The 18666-nt window shown below is 35.5% G+C and overlaps 1 protein-coding gene across 1 annotated transcript in view; it reads right to left on the bottom strand.

Moving 5' to 3' along the window:
* The window catches only part of PIGK (phosphatidylinositol glycan anchor biosynthesis class K), a 119141-nt gene that overhangs the window by 62400 nt on the left and 38075 nt on the right, over nt 1-18666 (bottom strand). The window contains exons 7-9 of the mRNA XM_035018242.1: nt 16912-17029; nt 15657-15767; nt 10949-11121 (exon numbers count right to left, since the gene is read on the bottom strand). Of these exons, the coding sequence (XP_034874133.1) occupies nt 10949-11121; nt 15657-15767; nt 16912-17029 (402 nt within the window). The remainder of the gene's footprint in view (nt 1-10948; nt 11122-15656; nt 15768-16911; nt 17030-18666) is intronic.

Genomic DNA, 18666 nt, shown 5'->3' with positions numbered 1-18666 from the left:
AAAGTAATTCTCAGCCATCATCCACACTTACTATCATGTGACAAATTGACATATTCTGAGATCATATCCTTTGAACTCTCCTATTTCATTAATTTTCATTTGTTCTTCACTTTTGAGAAATCATACTAGAAAACATCAATTAACATTAGAAGCTGATCCCATGAGATGAAGAACAAAGAAAGACTCTTAATATCGAAGTTAAAATGAGGTTGACCAACCTTACTGGAAAAAAAAATTCCATAACAATATGCGTGCTTTCTTTATCATAAGTACTTTCAGAATAATATGTGACAATTTCATAGAATTAAAGAAAGGACAAAGACTGGAATACTATTGAGTATGACAAGAAGTTTATATACCTGAATCTCAAACAAAGATGGAGAAATAACAGAACTAGTCAGTGTTAGATAGATTAATGTTGTCTGCAGCTCAAATGAAAATTATTAATGTTTGTTTCACAAAGAAACATAGTATGTTCCCTTTCTCATATAAATATTTAATTACTATTTATACTACCAAGACACAGCCAAAATCAAATGTTTTCCATTTCCTGTTTTTTCTTTATGAGAAAATTAATTTTGAAATAAGCATTTTTAATTACCTGCTACCTTGTAGGAATTTATCTACTACGTATATAGAAAATACATATATATATGTACACACACACACACTTTAGGGGCAGCTGGGAGGCTCAGTCGGTTAAGCATCTGACTCTTGATTTCAGCTCAGGTCATGATCCCAGAGTCAAGCCCTGCATCAGGCTCCTTGCTCAATGGGGAACCTGTTTCTCCTTCTCCCTCTGCCTGCCGCTCCCCCTGCTTGTGCGCTCTCTCTTTCTCTCTCTCCCTCTGTCAAATAAATAAATAAAATCTTAAAAAAAAAAAAATTACATAAATATGGGAAGGCCAAGCTAACAATAATTCTCGTCAATGAGCAATATATAGCATGGCTGATAAAAATGTAAACCAGGCTATACAAACAGTGCTATATAGTACACCAAATAAAGAAGGTAACATTCCCACTGTACCTTTTGCATTGAAGGAGAGACATCAGTATGGCTGCCATGAGTTTTACATGCTGTGCTCTTAAAAAAGGCATTGACAAAGTATGCTCATTTTTATATACATTATCCCCAATCCTCACAAAAGCTGGAGGGAGAGAGTAGTTCAGCCTTTTAGAGATAAAATACCTGAGTCTCAGAGAGATTAAATAATGTGCCTGAAGACAAAAGCAGAAAACTAAACCAGAATTTGAATGCAAGTCCATTCACCTCCATACTCTTTCTACTACATCAGATTGCCTTAAAGGTTCCTTCTAGCACTAGAAGGTACAATTCGCAATACCTCACCTGTAGAATACTTGAAGATCAGGTAGACAAGGTGTACCATGATTTCAATAAAAATGGCAATTTCTGAAATGGGGATTACAGATTTATATTATTAATAGGTCTTCTGCTTCTTGCTTTACCTAATAGCTACAACCCTAAAGTTTTATATATAAATCAATTTTAAAAATATTGAATCCAGTTTTCCCCACTGATAAATTATAAATGAAAACTGCTCTATCTTTATTACTAATTAATCATAAATGATCTTCAAACACACCTTAAAATTTTTTATGACTCTTCAATTTCTTGATAAAGTATAATATGCTAAAAATATGCCAGAAGAGTAGCAATTCAAAAAGATCTTGTATTTACCTATTTTTTTAAAATTCCATATTATTAAAGCAAGACAACTTACATATAGAGAAAATTTTTATCATCCTTTTTTAACCTGAAATTCACTATCAAGAGTCTTTTTCTCCTTTCACTGGTATGAAGAAACAAATATCATAATTTATTTGAAGATACAAACTACCTCAATCTTCGGCATTAAAAAAATATGACTGTTCCATATGTACAAACATGTAATTCTACTGCCATCTTCTGGTTAAACACAACTTCCCAATTCTTTGTAGTACTCCAAATAAGAAACCTCCAGATACAAAATGAGTACTTTCTAGTACTAGATTAATAAAAGTAGAATAGATAATTTTTGCAAATGGCCAAAAATACATTAAAAATAGAATTCCAGCAATAATTCTTATCAGTATATGTGATAATGTGGAACACTTATTAAGCACTTTATTATATTTGAGCACAGACTAAGACCTTTATAAGGAAAATAAAAATTAACTCTTTTATTAACCTTATAAGGTGGAGTTATTATTCCCATTAAAGATAAGGAAACTGAGAATCAAAGCAATCATGTGGTTTGTCCACAGTACACAGCTAGTAAAGGACAAACATTCTAAATTCAGGAGCGGATTCCAATGAATTGACTGGAATTTGGTTATTATGCTATAATATCCTCTATTCAGATTACAGACATTAAGTTGATTTAACTCATTTAAGACACTAAAGCTTAATTTAGTAGAATAGAGCAACAATATTACAATTTGTAAGAGAGTCACAGAACATAGCATCAAAGAGCTAAACCTTAAAGGTCCCACAATCTACTTTCCCATGTAATTCAAACCTTATTCCCTAAACAGCCTGATAGATTATTTTATTTTATTTTTATTTTTTAGATTATTTATTTATTTATTTGAGAGAGAGACCGCAGAGTGAGTGAGAACATGAGTACGGGAAGAAGCAGGCTCCCCGCTGAGCAGGGAGCCCAATGCAGGGCTCGATCCCAGGGCTCTGGAATCATGACCCGAGCCAAAGGCAGACACTTAACCGACTGAGCCACCCAGGTGCCCCTAATGTTCTATTTTATAAATAATACCATATCATTTTTAGATTTTTTTGCAGTTTACATTTTTTAGGTCCTATATGTTTAGTGTTTAAAAGTAACTTTGCTTTGATCAGTTTTAAACATTAATAAACATTAGTTGGAAATTAGTATCCCTAGGAAACATAATATTTGCTAATTTCTATTCAGAGAAGTTTTACTTACACAAAGGGATACAATACTATATTATGCTATATACCATTCACTTACACTGATTTCTTAAAAGTCATAAACCAACTCAATGGATTTTTTTGTTTAATTGTAGGCAGTGAAATAAATTACTTTAAAAAATCTGTCCATGGGGGCGCCTGGGTGGCTCAGTTAGTTGGGCGGCTGCCTTCGGCTCAGGTCATGATCCTGGAGTCCCGGGATCGAGTCCCGCATCGGGCTTCCTGCTCAGCAGGGAGTCTGCTTCTCCCTCTGACCCTCCTCCCTCTCATGCTCTCTGTCTCTCATTCTCTCTCTCGCAAATAAATAAAAAAATCTAAAAAAAAAAAAAAAATCTGTCCACGAAATGATCAACACATTATTTGAAACTATAACAATAAAAACTTTAATGTATGCAAACTGATAAGAAGGATAATTAAATTATCAGTTTTCTCTTTATAAATCAAATAATCACATCTAATTTATGCTCTCAAATTCTAATTTAATGAGTTCTTGAATGACTGTAGTGACTAACAATTATAACTAACAATATAAAATGAATGGGCAAATAAGATGCTTAAGATAATATGGAATCATACTAATGACTAAGTTAATCACTTTGAAAAAAACATACTAGTATGCAGAATAGTGGGGATAAACCCTGTCAACTACTGCTTGAACCATTTTGATGAATTTCTGGTTCATAAGGTTTCATAATCATTTTATAATTTCTATATTGTCACTATTGTCAGTGAATTGTTGATCACAATGTTTCATATTCCTCAGTCTATCTTGCCCAGCTCCAAAACAGATGACTCTACTAAATATGTACATTTAAATTTTGATTTGATTTCCTAGTAAACATTATAAATAGAGGCTAAAATTCATGTAATATAGGAAATACTAAAATAGGTCCTTTACATTTCCATATAATTTTTGGAATCATTTTGTCAATCTCTACAAAAAAGCCTGCTGGGATTTTGACTGGGTTTGATTTGATCAACACCCAAATTCAATGAGATCCCAGAACACAGTCAATATAAAAATTAATTAGGACACCTGGGTGGCTCGTCGGTTAAGCGTCTGCCTTCAGCTCTGGTGATGATCCCGAGGTCCTGGGATTGAATCCCGCATCAGGCTCCCTGCTCAGCAGGGAGTCTGCTTCTCTCTCTACCCCTCTCCCCCACTCATGCTCTCTCTCTCTCTCAAAAATAAATAAATAAATAAATTTTTAATATAAAAACTGTACTTCTGTAGTTGAGCAACAAATGAAAAATAAATTTTTAAAATATCACTTAAAACAGCATCAAAAACAAAGACAGCTAGGAAAAAATTTAATGAAAAGTGTAGAAAACATCTACACAGAAAACTGTTAAACAATAGAGAGAGAAATTATAGGAATTCTAAATAAATGTAGAGGTATGTTCATGGATCAGAGGATTCAATATTGTTAAGGTATCCACACTCATCAAATTAATATAGAGTCAATCCAATCCCAAACAAAATCTCAGCAGGCTTTTTTTTTTTTTTTAAGAAATTGACAAACTGGGTGGCTCAGTAGGTTAAACATCCAACTCTTGATTTTGGCTCAGGTCATGATCTCAGGTTGTGAGATTGAGCCCTGCACTGGGCTCTGCACTGGGCATGGCCTGCTTAAAATTCTCTCTCCCTCTCCTTCTGTCCCTCCCTCCCCCAAAAAGAAAAGAAACTGACAAACTGGTTCTAAAATTTACATGGAAACACAAAGGATCTAGAATAGTCAAAAGAACCTTGAGAAACCAGTTTGTATGGAATATATAAACTGATGTCAAAACTTAGTATAAAGCCAAGATAATCAAGATAGTATAATGCTGGTGTAAAGATATGTAGTTCAATACAACAGAATAGAGCTTAGAAATAGACTCACATATATGGTAGTCAGGTGACTTTTTACAAGGTGCCAATATAATCCAATAAGGAATTCAATCTTTTCAATACATGGTGCTGGAATAACTAGATATACATATGGAAAAAATGAACTTCAACCCCTACTTAACACCGCACTCGAAGCTTAAAGTAAAGCATAGCCTAAACACAAAAGCTAAAACTATAAAACTTCTAGAAGAAAATAAAGTCTTTGTGACCTTGAATTAGTTTAAGCATCCTTGCATGAAGGACATTAAGCATAAAGAAAATATTGATAAATGAACTTCATCAACATTACATCTCCTACTCTTCAACAGATATTAAGGATAGAAAAGGAAAGCCAAAAACTAAGAAAAACATTTGAAATACATATATCTGACAAAGAACTTGTGTATAAAGAAATCTCACAATTAAGAAAAAACCCAATTTTTCAAAACTGAGCAGAAGACTTGAATAGATACTTCATGAAAAATGAATTACTAATAAGCACATGGAATGATGCTCAACATCCTGTTATCAGGGCCATGAAAATTAAAATCATAATGATATTTCTACATCTACTAGAAGAGCTAAAATTAAAAAGACAATACCAACTATAATTAAGAATGTTGAACAACTATTTGTGGGAATGCAAAATGGTACAGTGACTAATGGAAAATAGTTTGAAAGTTGCTTATAAAGTTAATGCGCTACCATATGACCCAGCAAACCTACTGATGGGTATTTCATTCAAAATGAAAACTTATGCTTGTATGTAATTGTTTATAGTGGCTTTATTTACAGTTGTCAAAAACTGGTGGGCAAAAACAAATGTCTTTCAATTGGTGAATGGCTAACCTGTATCCCATGTATCTGTAGTTTGTGTTCCTCTTTATTGCTGAATAGTAGTTTGCTAAACATAAACTACTGATACATGTGACAACAGGGATGAATCTGAAATCCATTATGCCAATACAAGAAGCCAGACTCAAAAGGGTATAGAATATGATTCCATCTATATGACATTTTGGGAAAGGTAAAACCATGGGAATGGAAAACAGATCAGTGGTTTCCAGGGATATGGGTAAGGGCAGAAAGGGGCATACGGAAATTTCTTGTGGTGATGGATGAGCATGGTGATTATCCAGCTGTATACACTTGCCAAAACTCAGAACTATATACTAAAAAGGGTGATTTTACTGTAAATAAATTATACTGCAATTTTTAAAAACTCAAAACAATTGAACAGGGGCACCTGGGTGGCTCAGTTGTTAAGCGTCTGCCTTCAGCTCAGGTCATGATCCCAGGGTCCTGGGATCGAGCCCCGCATCAGGCTCCCTGCTCAGCGGGAAGCCTGCTTCTCCCTCTCCCAATCCCCCTGCTTGTGTCCCCTCTCTTGCTCTCTCTCTCTCTCTCTCTGTCAAATAAATAAATAAAATATTTAAAAAAAAAATTGAACAAACTACAATTGCACACAACATAAATAAATTCTAAAAATATAATATTAGGAAAAGAATCAAAACTTAATGTTTAGGGATACATGCTTAGGTGATATAAAATGAAAAGCAAGAAAGTAAATTCCATAAAAATTAGGATAGTGGTTAACTTTGATAGGGATAGAGATTGGGAAGGACACAGGGGTTAGGGAGCTTCCAACATTATTCTATTTCTTTTTCTGGTGGTTACATGAGCAGTTGTTTTGTGAAAATTCATCAATGAAATATCATTTATATTTTATATCCTTTAAAAAGCAAGCAAGCCAAGTAGCTCAAGGTAAATTATAAGAGACTAAAATAAGAATATATTTCTTAGAAGTATGAGGCATTCCCAGATTCATATCTTGGCTCCACCATTTGTTAGATGTGTGACTTCAGGCAGGTTTCTTAACCTTTCTCAGCCTCAGTTTACTCATCTACAAAATGAGGAAATTATATCTGCCTCATCAGTTATCATGTGAATTAAAAGGAGATTAATATAAACACCTCGGCAGGATATCTGCCTAGCTCTCAAGACCTTGTTTGGGGTCTTACACACCTGGGTGGGCTCCCCAGCAGCCCTTATTTTGTGTGATACGACCCCACTACTGCCCAGCTGGACCAAAGGTAGCTACCTGACCCAAGCTGGGCTAATTTACGATGCCCTCCAGGGAGCTTGGAATCAGGAATGAGCAAGTTCATTGCCTATCTGGGCTTTATCATCAACAGAAGAGATATAAATCTCCAGAGCAGTGGTGTGTACACATTCTACTCCCTACATGGCCAGAGCAGCAGAGAAAGAAAAGAGAGTGCTGCCTCTGCTTCTGACATCCGGTTCCTGTTTCCAGTCCCTTCCTAGGGTCACTCCTTGGGTTCCATAAAACACAGAATTATCTGTGTAACAAATGTCCCTAAGGAAATAATGTAGCTCAGGTTGGATCCCATTATTTACAACTCAACAGTCCTGGCTAATGTGTCATACAAAGCATGAAGCAAGTAGAAAGGGCTCAAAATATAATGACGGTGGCAGCAACTGTCTGATCTTTGATGTACATGAGGTGGGGACTCCCTTAACAAGCCCTTGAAAGAGGCCTACTCTGGTGTTCAAAACACAGACTGACCTTGAGGAGGCCATATTCTACCCTTCTGTTGGAGGTCTGTAAGAAATCTGTAAGAAAACAGTCCAGTCTCAAATTTCCTGCTAGACTCAAAAAATTTCAATTGCTAAAGATTGTCTCAAAAGAGAAAGAAATTCTAGTATAACAATAAAATTATAGCAACAAAACATTCATAAACAAAATCAAGTGCCCAAATTTAGAGCCTAAAGCAAAAGTCAGACTAGGTAAGTTTTCATCTAACCAACTACGATAAAAGTTCAATCTTTACAGTTAATTCTGTCCTGGATTCCCCTTTTTTCTTGGGCAATGCCTACTGAATTTAGACTTCTACATTTTGTAACATTAAAATGTGCCTATCTTTTGACATCCACAAGCCAGAGGCTATTTTCCCCATACAGTAAGGACACAAAACTGGTAATCTGAGTAATGCTAACATGGACTTATCACTAGATTCTAAAAAGCCCAACTCCTTCAGGAGGGCAGGCTGTTGTCCACATACTTATAAAAAGCCAACCTATGTATACTCAATTGAAGCAATATAGAATCAAGTTATATAAGCCAAACTTACTTCAATCAATCCTTATTTTATGCCATCTGTTCTTGCAAACAAATTAATCACACAACTACTAAGACACATGCAGAAACAAAGTGTTGTTACTAACTTCATGACTGTACCTTATTCAATATCTGTTTCAGAAGACGTGTAACAATATCATACATACCATAACATCAGTCAATTTTACGTACTAAGGTTCTCCATCATATCTGAGTTTGGTCTAGTACATTCTTGTATGCAAAATATGAAATATGAATAGTCTAAATGAATTAATTCCATTGTTTTCCTAACATATGTAAACAGTAATATTTTTAAAAGCATAACTGCCACTTTTATTAACAGTGACTATATTGACATTTTTAACCTAAGATCTGAAAAAATACATATACATCCTAACCCATAATTTTCTTAATAAAATATTTTTTGTGATATCTGATCTCTCATGAATATAATTTTCTCTAAACAAATATCCGGTTGCCATTCTTACTTGCATATAAATACCACCTACGTACAATGAGATAATATTTGTAGCATCCATTTAAAAATTCCTGAGGTGTGCTGGAAACTTAATCTCCTAAATTAATTGGATAACATACACCTGTGATCATGAAACCATCTGTACACAATATTCTAAATAAAATTTATTTATAAACACTAGAGGGTGCTATAATTCAACAATGCCTGGTGTCTGGCTTTAATGCTCAAAATTTTCTCAATTAAAGATAAATTAAGATAATTTTCAGCACCAACAATTTTTGCTCTTGAACTAATACACGGAGATAACTTATGAGACAAAATTCCATTCTTCCAGAATATATGAAACTCAGATTCCATTGAAATAACTTTTTATTGTATACTTATTGCATTATTTTATATTGTGTTAAAAGTTGAGAGAATAGAAAATAAGTTCAGAAGAAGTATAAAGATGGTCCTAGCCTTTAAAGTAAATTAATACAATGTTCAGATGGGTAAGAGAAGGTGTATCTTATAATCTCATAGGCTTAAATTCAAGGAAAATTACAAAATAAATTTGGTAAAAGACATTTCAATTTTAGTTGCTAAGTATTAACATATGGTTTAGCTATTTCACAAGGGTAATCTGAAACTCAGTATTTAAAATAACAAATAAGGGGCACCTGGGTGGCTCACTCGGTTAAGCATCTGCCTTCAGCTCAGGTCATGATCGCAGGGTCCTGGGATGGAGCTCAGCAGCAGGGAGTCTGCTTCTCCCTCTCCCTCTGCCTCCTCCCCCCTGCTCATGCTGTTCTGTCTCTGTCTCTCAAATAAATAAATAAAATCTTAAAAAATATAACAAAATAACAAATAAAAGTGATATTGCTGTAGAGTATTATCTGATGTCTTTTTTTTTTTTAATATTTTATTTATTTATTCATGAGAGACAGAGGCAGAGAGAGAAGCAGGCTCCCCGCAGAGCAGTGAGCCCGATGCGGGACTCGATCCCAGGACCCTGGGATCATGACCTGAGCCGAAGGCAGACGCTTAACCGACTGAGCCACCCAGGCGTCCCTCATCTGATGTCTTAAAAAATATTTTTAAGCCAATAGCTATAGGAAATTGGAAAAGAAAAGATCCAAGGCTTTGAATATCCAGAATAGGAAATGATTAATAATATCAATTTTAAATCTTCAAAAAAAATGCATTTTGTGCTAATTTTTAAATTTATTCCTAAAACATGTGTAAGCTTAATTACAAGTCTTTGAAATTTTCAAAATTGAGAGTAATTTATGTTGCCAGTTAGCAGTCCAGAAAAGTTCCTAGGAGTATGAGTTTCCAATAGATAGCATTAGATAATCACAAATAACAAAGTTTAATGCTAGTAAAATATATCATCTATATATTTCAAGAAAGAGGCTATTAACGGAGACACTATTTAATCCTAACAAAGTATTTTGCCTTTAAAAATGTTTACAGGGAAATAAAACAAATGAAACATTATAAATATTTCTAAAATTCACATACTCCAAATCAACCAATTTTTCTCAATCTCCTTCTCTCCTGCTTGTGCGTTCTCACACACATAAACACACACATCTACACGTGTGCATGCACGCACACTCACTGCACACTCACACAGCATCAACTCCCCCAAGAAAGGAGAACCTGGTGTATACCTCCCATCCTTTCCCTAATGAATTACCAAGAGCCCCTAAATAAAGCAGAAACAGTGGCACCTGTTGATGAGAGGGTCACTCCAAATTTACAATAGCTCCCGATAAATTGTTCCAGATTAATAGAATATAACACTAGAGAAAAGCCCGAGATACCACTGAACCCCAGCTCACAAACCACCCAGACTCTAGGAACCAAAATATATGGCAGTCAGAGAAGTAACCATATTGCTGGAACCCACAGAAATTCTGAACATGGAAGCACTGTGTTATAGTCTAAAATATATATTTGGCACCTACATAGTTTTGGCACTCACTTCCCCTTTTTATGTTTATCTGCCTTACATCTGCCAGATTCCTAGGGCCCTTATTACACTCTAAATGCCCAGCTGCCAACTTCCCTACTCAATGTCACTTCAGGCAACACCTTCTACTGCAATAGGTGAAAGCATACACGCTCATTAGAGTATTAATGTTCGAAACATTTGCACATCTGCCCTTTCATGAAGGCTCTTATGAACCATTATACATACCTCCACTAATGAAAAGTATGGATCTCAGCCACTTACAAGGCAAGTTTTGGTTCCTTTTGAGCAGGCCTCAAATCACTACTATGTACACTGTATTTTGGAGCTACAACATAATCTTAATCATATCGTAGCTTCCCCTTAATATTTATAGCTTTTGCCCATAAACCTGAAAGGCGTAGGGCCTACATAAGGTGAAGATTGGGTAGAAATGTGTAATTTTATTAACAAACAACAACTTTCATCTCTTAATATTATGTAACATCATGTTACATAAAAATTTACAAATTATGAGACTAGAATATTCTAATAAAATATTAATTCAAGATGAATACCTGCTTTCCACGATTTCTAAATCTGGTTGCAAACTAATAGTCTCTGTTGTAATTTCCACTTTCCGTACACTTCCAAAAAAATCAGTTATCAGGACATTTTTAGGATCCCTCTGAAAAAGATCAGTGCGATGTCCAGGGGTAGACACACAGAGACTTCTAGGACATACCTGAAACTGAAAAACATATATATAACAATAATAAATACACACATACACATACAACTTTTATCAATTCAATAATACAGTATAGTAGACTGTAGTGTATTTTTCTAATGATTTATTTATCTATGAGAGAGAGTCAGTGAGTAGGGGAAGGGGCAGAGGGAGAGGGAGAGAATCCCAAGCAGACGCCCCGCCAAGCATGGAGCCCAACATGGTGCTCGATCCCATGACCCAAAGAACATGACCTAAGCCAAAACCAGGAGTTAGACGCTCAACTGACTGACCCACTTAGCACCCTGACTGTAGTGTATTCTCAAAGCTTTCCCAACCTAAAGAAGCTACTGATTCTAAAGATTAAAGTTTCAATGCTATAGTAGTACTTGACCTTCTAAGAAAGCTATACAGACATTAGAGCAGGTGAGAAAAAGGGAAGCTAGCCAGGTAGGGGGAAAAAAATTTCACTTTTTTGCATCATATGCTACAAAATATATTTTGAACTTTAAATTTACTGAGAACTTACATGTAACACTATGAAAAGAATTGCTTTTTTTCTGCATCTACATTCATCTCAGTGAACAGTAACTTTCTTAGTTTAGCCATAATGAGAATAAATCCAAGCACCTCCAGATACTCTAGTGCTCAAAGAATACAGCCTGAAAACCATGACTTCATCTCACACAGATCTCATGATGATGTCTGTGTTAATCATATCCCCGATATTCCACATTAGTGAATTACCAAGGACAGACATGTACTCATTCATTCAGCAAAGCAGAAAAAATATCTACTACATATATTTCATACTGTTATCTTCCACAGAGGATACAAAAGTTGACAGAACATGGTCCTATCCTCAGGCTTTAAGTCAAGTCAGAGATGAATAAACATAACAAGGTAGAAAAAGAAGGTGACAGGTTCTACTTCAGAAAAGGATAAACTTTTCATAGCGTGAGGATAAGAAAAAAGGAGTGGGATTTAAGCTACATTCTGAAGGAAAAGGGAGATTACAGATGAAAAGTAACATTCTTAAGGAGCAGCTGCAAAGATGTGTAAGGCAAATAACCTAGTTTGGCAGAACCACAGGATGTACGAAGAAAACCATGACAGGACTGCTAGTAAGCGTCTACAGCCCACAGCACTTGCCCACCTATGGAGACAAGACAATATGCATAGATAATCACCAATATGATGGGAGATGGGTGGGGAAGGGCAGAGCAGCTAGAATTTATGAAGCATAGTGATCCAAGCACTGTGCAAAGCAATTTGTAGATACTCTGATTTAAACTACCAATAACTTTGAGGTATATAAAGATTATTATCTCTACTTCAAACTAAAGCTCAGAAAGATTAAGTAATTGGCCTAATATCACACAATACCTTCCTGGTTCAGGAAAACAATAAAAGGAAATACAAAGAAGAGATCAAATATAAATTAAGAAGCACTGAAGGCAAAAAGGATGGGGAAAGTAAAATGCCAAACTTACATTACAAGAAAGTAAAATGCCAAACTTACTTTACAAGAAAGTAAAATGCCAAACAGGAAGGACAATACAGACTGAAGGTTGAAGAAACATAGTAAAAGATAAAACAAAATACACAAAGATAAGATTGAAGTCCTATGAATACTGAAGGCATTCCTGTATGAGCAAGCAACTTGGTGGGCTTTCTTAGGCACCAGCAGAAGAAACCAGGAAAAGCATAGGTGAATGAGCTTGGGACAAGATAAAAAGTATTGGGTGCCTGGGTGGCTCAGTCGTTAAGCGTCTGCCTTCGGCTCCGGTCATGATCCCAGGGTCCTGGGATCGAGCCCCGCATCAGGCTCCCTGCTTGGCAGGAAGCCTGCTTCTCCCTCTCCCACTCCCCCTGCTTGTGTTCCTGCTCTTGCTATCTCTCTCTCTCTGTCAAATAAATTAATTAAAAAAAAAAAAAAGATAAAAAGTATTATCTTCCTGCTGCTAAAATGATCATACTTCCACTTTCTATGAAGTTATTCCTTCCTTCAAGATATTTTATCCTATCAATCTGATTTCCTTAGCCTCAGCAACATTAATTTTTAATAATCTCCTTCACTTACAGAATCTTCATACTCTAGCCAGATTACATGCTTACTATTGAAGACAAGGATTTCAACTTCTGTGCCTCTGCAGGTATTCCATTTTCCTAGAGTATGCTATACTTCTCTTCTTCCAAACCTGAAAATCTACCTTTTTCAAGAAAAATTTTAAACACCAAACCCACTGTATTTAAAGGAACCATACAAATGTGCATGGTTGTCATGTCCTTTCATTCATTCCAAATATTCACTGAGAATCTACAAATACACATGGTCCTTTTACTTCTTATTTAAGAACCTCAAAGCCTCGAGGGAACGTCACAAATATAAACAAGTACAGAGCGATATTAAAAGCATCTTAAAGGTACATAGCAAAATTTACATGTTCACAGAAGAAAGAACATTACCTGGAAGATACAAAGACTTCATTTAATAGGTGATACTCTATAAATGTGCTTTTCAGCTGTTACCAATGACACTATAAATTGTTAAGGGGCCAAGGACCATGTCTTCTAATTTTGCTGCTCCTAAAGCTCCTAATATTGTACTCTGAATACAGCTGATACCCAACAAATTTTCCTATACACACATAATAAACAGAATAGGTATTATTCCATAACATCTTAAGATATATCAAATCACTAGAATATTTAACTTCAAAGAAATGGGTCATCCTTACTGAACAAGATTAAAATGATCATCATTCAATTAAAAAAACAGAACTAGGGCACAAGATATTAGTGAGGACTGTTTATTAAAAACTATACAGCAATTGTGGGGGAAAAAACACATAAACAAATAAAACATAAGTTTCTTCAGTCTTTCCTGTATGATTTCAAAGGAATAAGTTCTTTTTTAAAAAAATCCATTAGACATTTGAAGTGTGAAGTGCATATGCTGTAAACTTTTGACATAGTGTATCACATATTAAATAAAATATACAATATATAATTTAAAATGGGAATAAATTTAAAAACTAAAGTAATGAACGTAGGTGACTATAGTTTTCTTATAAAGTAGCATTATAACAAGTTCACATTAAGATTTAACAGGCATCAAATTATGTATCTTCAAAATGTAGCAAGTAGTTCTATGTTATCAAATATGATAGCTCATAACAGTGGTTTTTAGAATTTTGCAGAACTTCTTTAATTAAAAAGAAAATTACCAAAATGTTTCTATCTGATAAAAGACATCAATGCAAAGCAGCTTGGCTGATGTGCAAGAGTCCCAAGCCCCGTCTACTCAGCCTTCCTTTCACTTTGAAGCTCCATGAAGGTAGAGACAGTGTCTGCCTCTTTCACTAGGATAGAGCCAGTGGCGGGCACTTAGCCAAAGCTCAAAAAATGTTTATGAATAAAAGAACAGGGTATAAATTAATGAAAAAAAGAGTGAAAGTCATAGATGCCCAGTAATTATCCAATCCAGAATTGCTATTTCAAGCTTATTTATTATGCCTACTTTCAATAGCAACTTCAAAGTAGATTTATTTAAGGATACAATCAGCATAGAAAAGTCAGGAAAAAAGACTGAACTAAATTCAAGAAGCCACATCAAAACACTGTACTAGGGCACCTGGGTGGCTCAGCCGGTTAAGTGTCTGCCTTCAGCTCAGGTCACGATCCCGGGATCCTGGAATCGAGCCTGAATCGGGCTCCCTGATCAGTGAGGAGCTTGCTTCTTCCTCTGCCTCTGCTCGCCCTGCTTGTGTTTTCTCTCTCACTCACTCTCTCTCTCTAATAAATAAATAAAATCTAAAAAAAAAAAAAAAACCACACTGTACTAGAAGTTCAAGGGTGGACAAAACTAGGTAAGAGAAAGTCCTTTTCCTCCAAAAATGTCCTAATACTCACACTCAATAAGTTCAAAAAAAGGCAGACTATGATAAATGGTAGGAAAGAGAAATAAAGCTCTGAAAAACTTTATTTATCTTACTTAAATTCCAACAGGGAAGAACTATGCAGCTATTCCTAGAGGAGGTAGAGACCCCCCTTTGGGGGGTCTGATCTGACACCCAAAGAATAGGTAGAATTTCAGTAGCTGAATCTAAAAAAAGTACATTTCTGGTAGAGAAAAGAGCATGAGCAAATGAATGAAAGTAACAAGTTAACTGGGCTAAACTTTAGGCTTCCTGTAGTAAAGAGAGAGAGAGATTACTGTAAAGGGAGACTCAAAAACAGTTTAATTTATTTTATTTTAAGATTTTATTTATTCATTCGAGACATAGAAATACAGAGAGAGAGAGCATGAGCAGCGGGAGAGGCAAAGGGAGAAGCAGGCTCCCCGATGAGCCAGGAGCCAGACGTGGGGCTCGATCCCAGCACCCTGGGATCATGACCCGAGCCGAAGGCAGATGCTTAACCATCTTCAAAAACAGTTTAAAAGGTTACCATTCAACATAAGAAACAGTACCCTGTCAGTACAGGGAGTAAAGGACTTCACTTATCACATTAAGCATACCTATGTGCTATAATCAAATCAAGCAAATACTTACAAGGTCATTCATATTAGTTTGGCTAGCTGGATTAATTTCTTCCAAAAATTCCAAGACATAAAATGTGTATCTATCCATAAGGTGGACTCCAATTGCAGGATCAGGTTGATGCTACAAAAAAACAAAGCATATACAATGGCATATTATTCAGCACTAAAAAAAAAAAAGAGAGAGAGAAAGAAAGGAGAGAAAGAAGAAAGAAAGAAAGAAAGAAAGAAAGAAAGAAAGAAAGAAAGAAAGAAAGAAAGAAAGAAGAAAGAAAGAAAGAAAGAAAAAGAAAGAAAGAAAGAAAGACAGAAAGAAAGAAAGAAAGAAAGAAAGAAAGAAAGAAAGAAAGAAAGAAAGAGAAAGAAAGAAAGAAAGAAAGAACGGACGGAAGGAAGGAAGGAAGGAAGGAAGGAAGGAAGAGAAAAAAGAAAGAAAGAAAGAAAGAAAGAAAGAAAGAAAGAAAGAAAGAAAGGAAGGAAGGAAGGAAGGAAGGAAGGAAGGAAGGAAGGAAGGAAGGAAGGAAGGAAGAAAGAAAGAAAGAAAGAAAAAGAAAGAAAGAGAAATCTTGCTCTTTGTGGCAACATGGATGGATCTTGAGGGCATTATACTAAATGAAGTAAGTCAGAGAAAGACAAATACCATATGATCTCACCTATATGTGTAATCTAAAAACAACGAAAAGAACAAAAACCAACCTTATAGATACAGAGAACAAACTGGTGGTTGCCAGAAATGAGAGGTGGAGGATAGACCAAATGGGTGAAGGAAGTCAAAGGGACAAACTTCAGTTATAAAATAAATAAGACATGGGATGTAATGTACAGCATGGTGACTATAGTTAATAATACTGTATTGCATATTTAAAAATTACTAAGAAAGTAAACCTTAAAAGTTCTCATCACAAGAAAGAAAAATTCTCTAACTATGTATGGTGACATTTTTTGGGGGGGTCTGGTGATAAATGTTAACTAGACTGATTGTGGTGATTATTTTGCAATATATACAAATATTGAATGATTATGTTGTACACCTGAAACTACACAATATTGTAGTCAATTGTACTTTAATAAAATTTTTTAAAAGCAAAGCAGAAAAAAGAAGTATACGTCTAATAGCATCATTATAAGAAAATGTTTTAAATGCAATCAAAATTTCCTTCTAAGGTATTAAAAAGTCTAAGATATATTTATAAAGCATATAAGTGATTTCCAAAATAGCTACATATTCCAAAGACAATGCAGTTTACAAATGGGAAATATGCACCTACCGAGAGTGAATCTTCTCCCACTTGGCTACTAGCTAAAGCCATTATGTTAGGAGAATAGAATCGTTCATACATGGATGCTCCTTGACAAGTATCAATAATAAACAGTAACTCGTTGTAGCTGAAAGAAAAGTGGTACTATCTTTAACATGAATCATGCTGTTAGTCAAACATCAATATTTTTATAATACTTGCATAACAGAAGATGTTAAAAGCATATCTTACTCATTTCATTAGTTAAAAATTTGTGAGTTTTCAGAATTCCCAATACAAATTTGATATTAGAAATATTAAAGCTATAATCCTGTCCAAGGAAACTACCTCAACAGGTTGTACCACAAAGTGGCTGCCCCAAATCTCTCCCCCTCCCTCATCTTGGCCACATGATTCAGAATCCAAATGAATACTCAATTCAAAAAACACTTATTTGGCACCCCAGCTGTCCTAGAAAATGAGCCAGATTCAGGAAAAAACATATATGACTTAGTCACCATACTCAAAAAGCTTAAAATCTAACTGGAAGAGAGGAGAGACTTCATTTAACCAAATGGAATGTGGTAAGAGTTACAAATAGTTATTAGAGCCTATAATACGCCTGATCTTAAGCTGAGGATACAGCAGCAGTCCCTGTCTTCATAAAGCTTAGAGTCTAACAAAGTCAAAGTGCTCTAAGAGCACTGAGAAAGGAAGAGAGGGAAATGTAAAGAAAGGCACGTCACAGAAAGGTGATGTCCGGCCTGAGCAATGAAGGGTGAGTTATTTTAACTAACAAAGAAAGGAATAGCACATTCCAGGAGAGGAAAAAGGCTCTACTAAGGCACCTAAATTTGAAAAAGTAGAATTGTTTCAGAAAAGGGGAATAGTACTATGTAGTTAGGATTTACAGTAAATTTGGAGAAATGGAGGAAATTAGTTTCAAAAAGGTAGGATAGGGTAGGGGTGCCTGGGTGGCTCAGTGGGTTAAGCAGCTGCCTTCAGCTCAGGTCATGATTCCGGGGTCCTCAGATCGAGCCCTACGTCGGGCTCCCTACTCTGCGGAGAACCTGCTTCTCCCTCTCCCTCTGCCTGCCACTCTGCCTACTTGTGCTCTCTCTCTATCTCTGTCAAATAAATAAAATCTTCAAAAAAAAAAAAAAAAAAGGTAGGGTAGGGTCAATCCATGTAGTATCCCATATGAAGTATGGATCTTATCTTGTAAGTCTGAGGAAGCCAACCAGGGCTTTTTTTAAGTGAAAATAACATAATCGGCTCTGTATTTAGAATGTGCTGCCTAGCTGGTGAAACTAGGGAGCAGATAACGTTTTTCAAAGGTTTCTCTCAGACACTGGATCTAGGTAAACAGCTAACATTGCACCTAGAAAAGAAAGCAAGCAATCTTGGGCCACAATAACTAAGCAGGTGATAAAAGAAACAATTCATATGACATATTTGTTCTCAGACAAAAATCTGTGGAGGCCCCTGAGGATCAGAAACATCTAAGGTTATGAGAGGCAGTAGTGTAAAACAATTCAAAGAGCTCTACGACTGGAGCACTTAGGAATGAGTCCCAGTGCTGGACTGGCAGGTTACTGAATCTATTTATGCCTCAAATTACTCATGTGTGAAAATAGGAATAATAACAGTATATACCTCATGGGGTTGTTATTGAAATTAAATGAGACAGCATATATAAAACAGCGCCTAGCACCTAGTATACACCCAGTAAATGTAAACTGTGAATTAAGATAAAACCAGTACCTAGCAAAAGCTTCCCTTTGA

The sequence above is a fragment of the Mirounga leonina genome, unplaced genomic scaffold, assembly GCF_011800145.1.
Source record: "Mirounga leonina isolate KUSES-001 unplaced genomic scaffold, KU_Mleo_1.0 Mir_173, whole genome shotgun sequence".
Lineage (NCBI taxonomy): Eukaryota > Metazoa > Chordata > Mammalia > Carnivora > Phocidae > Mirounga > Mirounga leonina.
The sequence above is the reverse complement of the archived record's forward strand: the minus strand, read 5'-3'. Positions and strand labels throughout refer to the sequence as shown.